This window comes from Pimephales promelas, chromosome 11, assembly GCF_988280905.1.
Source record: "Pimephales promelas chromosome 11, fPimPro1.hap1.1, whole genome shotgun sequence".
NCBI lineage: Eukaryota > Metazoa > Chordata > Actinopteri > Cypriniformes > Leuciscidae > Pimephales > Pimephales promelas.
Window position 1 is genome coordinate 20,468,254 of NC_142779.1, and position 6,000 is coordinate 20,474,253.

At 37.4% G+C, this 6,000-nt stretch overlaps 1 protein-coding gene across 2 annotated transcripts in view; it reads left to right on the forward strand.

Moving 5' to 3' along the window:
- Positions 1-5,548, forward strand: part of thbs2a (thrombospondin 2a) — a 29,879-nt gene extending 24,331 nt beyond the window's left edge. For both annotated transcript variants that reach the window (XM_039653358.2, XM_039653357.2), the window contains exons 18-22: positions 918-1,145; positions 1,235-1,506; positions 1,595-1,692; positions 1,774-1,913; positions 4,326-5,548. In XM_039653358.2, coding sequence (XP_039509292.1) covers positions 918-1,145; positions 1,235-1,506; positions 1,595-1,692; positions 1,774-1,913; positions 4,326-4,333 — 746 coding nt within the window. In that variant the 3' untranslated portion in view covers positions 4,334-5,548. The remainder of the gene's footprint in view (positions 1-917; positions 1,146-1,234; positions 1,507-1,594; positions 1,693-1,773; positions 1,914-4,325) is intronic.
- Positions 5,549-6,000: the final 452 nt, after the last annotated feature.

Consider the following 6,000-nt stretch of genomic DNA (forward strand, 5'->3'; position numbering starts at 1 on the left):
ATAACTTGCAGGTGGTTACTGAAGGGTGCATGTGATTTGCCCCACTTTCGTTGATGGGAAAATGGAAACCTGTTGCCGTTGGAGGTCGAAGTTGTCAGATGCTATCATACTTCTCCCACCTCATTATATTTAGTTTCTTGGATTGAGTCAAGATGGTTCCAAGGAGAGAAAGTCAACTACTGTAAAAAAAAGACATCATAGCAAGAGCTGGCATCTGTGCAAAAGCCTACTTGACTTTTCCCTCATATTTGATGTGCTAAAGTCTGGATTTAATAGATTTCACATTTGAAGCCAGTCACATGTTAATGTACATGGCACGAAAGGACAGCTGAGAGTGCTTTGTGCTTGGAGAAGAGAGCTGCTGGAGTGCTAGTTGAAATCTTCCTTTTGTTAAAATATTTCTGTAACCCCTAACAATGTTATTGTAATTTAGTGTGGCTGGGTATAATATAATATAATCAATTTCTAGATCATTTATATTAATATTCAATGCGTTTAAAAATACGATAATATATTAAAATATAAAACCGTGATAATTATCAACCACATAATTAATAACATTATAGCATAATTCACACATGCTCTTAATTTGGGTCAGTAAATATGTATATTTATTTATTGATTAATAATAATTATTGTTTTATTTCAATATTTGTAATTAATTTAAATATTAATAAATATTCTATTAATTCTATTTAATAATGATTAATATTAACAAATGTTTTTTTTATTATTATTTACTTAATGTATAATATTTACATTTAAATATTAATTAGTATTACTAATATTATTAATATTATGTGTGTACATTCTTTTTGGTTTATTTATTTGGTTATTAAAAATCTTTAGAGGTGTGGATGGCATATTTAACAGATCTACTGACACTTATTATGAACTTTTCTAACTTTCTTCCACAGGGGATGGAAGAGGTGACGCCTGCAAAGATGATTTTGACAACGACAGCATTCCAGACTTTTTGGATGTGTGCCCTGAGAACGACGCCATCAGCATCACAGACTTCAGGAAGTTTCAGATGGTGCATCTGGACCCCAAAGGAACGACACAAATTGATCCAAACTGGGTGGTCAGACATCAAGGCAAAGAGTTGGTTCAGACTGCCAATTCTGACCCTGGTATTGCTGTGGGTGAGTATGTGAGCTTTCAGAGTAGCCCATCTGGTCATCATTTTAGCTTGATGTCATTGAGGAAATGAGACTTTTTAATTGCTCTTCAGGTTTCGATGAGTTCAACTCTGTGGATTTCAGTGGCACTTTCTACGTCAACACTGACAGAGATGATGATTACGCTGGGTTTGTTTTTGGCTATCAGTCCAGCGGGCGATTCTACGTGGTAATGTGGAAGCAGATAACTCAGACGTACTGGGAAGACAAACCTTCAAAAGCCTTTGGCATCTCGGGGGTTTCTCTGAAAGTGGTCAACTCTACCACGGGCACAGGGGAGCACCTGCGTAACGCTCTGTGGCACACTGGTGACACTCCTGGACAGGCAAGGCTGACTACTCATCAAATATGACTGATCTGTTAGCGTTTATGGTAACCTTTGCTCAAACTAATCGCTATATGTGGTCTGACAGGTCCGCACACTGTGGCACGACCCTAAAAATATCGGCTGGAAGGATTATACCGCCTACAGGTGGCATCTCATCCACAGACCCAAGACAGGATTCATCAGGTGATTATCAGGAAGGACTTAACTGACACAGTGATCTTATAAAGCAAGTAGAGTTAACAGATCTATGCTCTTTTTCACCAGAGTGGTGGTTTATGAGGGGAAACAGATCATGTCAGACTCAGGGCCGGTTTATGATCAAACTTTTGCTGGAGGGAGATTAGGACTGTTCGTTTTCTCCCAGGAACTGGTTTACTTCTCTGATCTCAAGTACGAGTGTCGAGGTGAGTAGTTTATCATAACAAAACATGGGTAATTGTTTAATTGTCTCTGTCTCTAACACCATTTCTACACTTGTGGCCCGTCAAAACTAAAACCCTCCTCCATTCTTCCTACTCCAGCCACTTCCTTTTCTCCACCTATTTGAAATACAGTTGCATATATTATTATTATTATTATGTAAAAGTGTTCGGAAAACAGTCTGCATCACCTACTGTACACTCACCTAAAGGATTATTAGGAACACCTGTTCAATATCTCAATGCAATTACCTAATCAACCAATCTTATGGCAGTTGCTTTAATGCATTTAGGGGTGTGATCCTGGTCAAAACAATCTCCTGAACACCAAACTGAAGGTGATTTAAGCAATTTCGAGTGTGGAATGGTTGTTGGTGCCAGATGGGCCGGCCTGATCATTTCACAATCTGCTCAGTTACTGGGATTTTCATACACAACCATTTCTAGGGTTTACAAAGACAAGGGAAAAACATCCACTATGCGGAAGTCCTGTGGGTGAAAATGCCTTGTTGATGCTCGAGGTCAGAGGAGAATGGGCCGACTGATTCAAGCTGATAGAAGAGCAACTTTGACTGAAATAACCACTCGTTACAACCAAGGGATGCAGCAAAGCATTTGTGAAGCCACAACACACACAACCTTGAGGCGGATGGGCTACAACTGCAGAAGACCCACTGGGTACCACTCATCTCCACTACAAATAGGAAAAAGAGGCTACAGTTTGCAAGAGCTCACCAAAATTAGTCAGTTGAAGACTGGAAAAATGTTGCCTGGTCTGATGAGTCTCGATTTCTGTTGAGACATTCAGATGGTAGAGTCAGAATTTGGCATAAAAAGAATGAGAGCATGGATCCATCATGCCTTGTTACCACTGTGCGGGCTGGTGGTGGTGGTGTAATGGTGTGGGGATGTTTTCTTGGCACACTTTAGGCCCCTTAGTGCCAATTGGGCATTGTTTAAATGCCACAGCTTATCTGAGCATTGTTTCTGACCATGTCCATCCCTTTATGGCCACCATGTGCCCATCCTCTGATGGCTACTTCCAGCAGGATAATGCACCATGTCACAAAGCTTGAATCATTTCAAATTGGTTTCTTGAACATGACAATGAGTTCACTGTATTAAATGGCCCCCACAGTCCCAGATCTCAACCCAATAGAGCATCTTTGAGATGTGGTGGAACGGGAGCTTTGTGTCCTGGATGTGCATTCCACAAATCTCCATCAACTGCAAGATGCTATCCTATAAATATGGGCCAACATTTCTAAAGAATGCTTTCAGCACCTTGTTGAATCAATGCCACGTAGAATTAAGGCTGTTCTGAAGGTGAAAGGGGGTCAAACACAGTTTTAGTATGGTGTTCCTAATAATCCTTTAGGTGAATGTATGGTTTAGGGTCATCTGTTTAAATATTAGCAAAGCAGATTCATTAAAGGGATAGTTCACTTTGAAATTAATTGTTGATATGTTTTAGCTTACCTCAAGGGCATCCAAGATGTAGGTGTCTGTGTTTCCACAGTATTTTCAATTTTGAAATTTTTCAGTCAAACCGTTGTTGTCTATCAGTCATACACAAAAAGCATGCACAGAGAAGTAAAAATGAAACATGATTTAATGACTCGTAAATGTAAGTACACACTGATGGCCTAAGACACGAAACGAGCAGTTTGTGTGAGAAAACGAACAGTATTTATATCGTTTTTACCTCTTGTAATCATAGCCATGACAAAATGATCTGACGGCACGGGCGCTTCGGTCTGCGCATGCGCCGGAAGTGATCGCTTGCGCGCCGACGCCACTCTTTGTTTATACAGAGATTTCGGAAGTTTTACCTTTCACTAAACATATTTAGATATACGGGAAACCGCAACGGAAGACGATTTCGGTATATCTAAATATGTTTAGTAAAAGGTAAAACTTCCGAAATCTCCGTGTAAGTATTGAGTGACGTCACACGCAAGCGATCACTTCCGGCGTAACATTGAACTGATTCAGTTCGGTTCAGTTGGACATTGCACAACTGATTCAGATCACTTGGATTACACGAGGTAAAAATGATATAAACACTGTTCGTTTTCTCACACAAACCGCTCGTTTCGTGTCTTAGGCCATCATTGTGTACTTACATTTACAAGTCATTAAATCATGTTTAATTTTGACTTCTCTGTGCATGCTTTTTGGTGGACCCCCTTAGGCTCCAGTGTATGACTGATAGACAAGAACGGTTTGACTGAAAAATGTCAAAATTGAAAATACTGTGGAAACAAAGACACCTACATCTTGGATGCCCTTGAGGTAAGCTAAAACATATCAAAAATTAATTTCAAAGTGAACTATCCCTTTAATAGCAAAGCAGAAAAACAAAGCCACTTTTTTCATTCTTTTTCTGCTTTTCAGATCACTGAACAAGAGAAGAAATTACCCTCCTTAAAAGACTATATCTCAACAACACATTTTCACGCTCTCTGACAAAACACAGAAGACCAAAGACTTTGGTGGACTACATCACAGAAGGGAAACAGACCACAAACCTCCTCCTGAGGAGAAATAATGAACTTAAACTACAAGCACATTTATAGGGATTTTTTTTTTCTTTTCTTTTTGTATAGATTTTTTTGTGTCCTCGAGTCAGTCTTTGTTAGCCAAAGTTTGGGTAATGCTAATCAGACAATATGTTTGTGGTATTTTTATTTTATTTTTTTACGGAATGTAACAAAATCTAGAGGAAAAAATAATCACCAACTTTATCACCAACTGCTTTACTTGCACAATTTTTTTATCCTCTGTATTGTTACAATGTGCAGAAATTTTCTTCTTTGGATTTGTTGTTGTAATGGAGACATCTTTTTCTACAACCCTCGATTCTAACAGGGGTTTTGGTTTTGATCAGCATATAAATGTTTTAGAGACCTTTGAGATGAAGATGTTTATATTAAGACTGTATCATAATTACTTGTGTAAAGTATTTATATGACTCAATTGCAATTCAGTATCAAGTTATGTCTAGTGTTTTTTTTTTTTGTTGTTTTTTTTGCTATGCTTTTAGAACCTAGACATTGTAAATACTAATTTATTTGTTTACACTGACAAAATTTCACTATTGCAGAAATAAAGATTAAAAAATAATAAAAAAAAAATAGCTGAGCTTCTAGACATCCATAACGCAACTCCATACCTATGCAGTTTTGTATGTGTTACTTGACAAAAGTGTTTTCCAAATGTGAGTCTGAGTGTGCTATTGTTTCCATTCATTTTTGTTGTTGCATTGAACACAATATCAACCACTTTGTCTTTTGTTTCTTATGTTTTGTCTGTTATATCAAAGAAACTGTCATGGAGTGCACAAGACATAAGACAAAAGCTTTGTTTTTATTAGAGAAAGAGAGAAATTGTAATTCGTCGTCCAGATCTTTTTGAGCCTTAATGTTCATTAGTGTTTTGTCATTCTTTTGATTTTAAAGTGATTTTATTTTCATAACAATTCTTCCTATTTTGTAAAAAAGTGCCTTCGATTTTTATGCCACATCCCCAGAAAACCTCGTAAAGTTTTCTAATATTGCTATTCTCACAGTTCTTTTTTTTTCTTTCTTTCTTTTTTTTAAATAAAAGGTTTACACAGTTTTCCGTTTGGACTGGTGTTTTGTAATACTTCCAAATACTGTAATGGGATGTATGATAGTTTTTAAAGATGTCTATCAGGTAATTTATGTGACATCACTGCTGCCATAAATCCTGAATCATGCCTATCCTTCACTTAACAACTGTTTTAACGGCTCAAGCACAAAGAGGCCCAAAAGTCATGGAAGGGTGCAACATGGGCGCATAATTCACTTATCTCCAAAATGGATCTCCTCACATGATTTTTGTTTTTAGATCGTAATATGATTTTATGGTGCCATGGTAAAGCATGTATAGCCAATAGTTCAATGATGAGATTTTCATTTTTGGATGATCTATCTGTAGCCTACTACAAAATATAGTTTTGCAGGGATGACAGTTTTGTATAGGCCAAAATCCAGAAACAAGTATTTTAGCACTTCTAGATACATTGTCCTGAAGGGTTTTTGGTTAA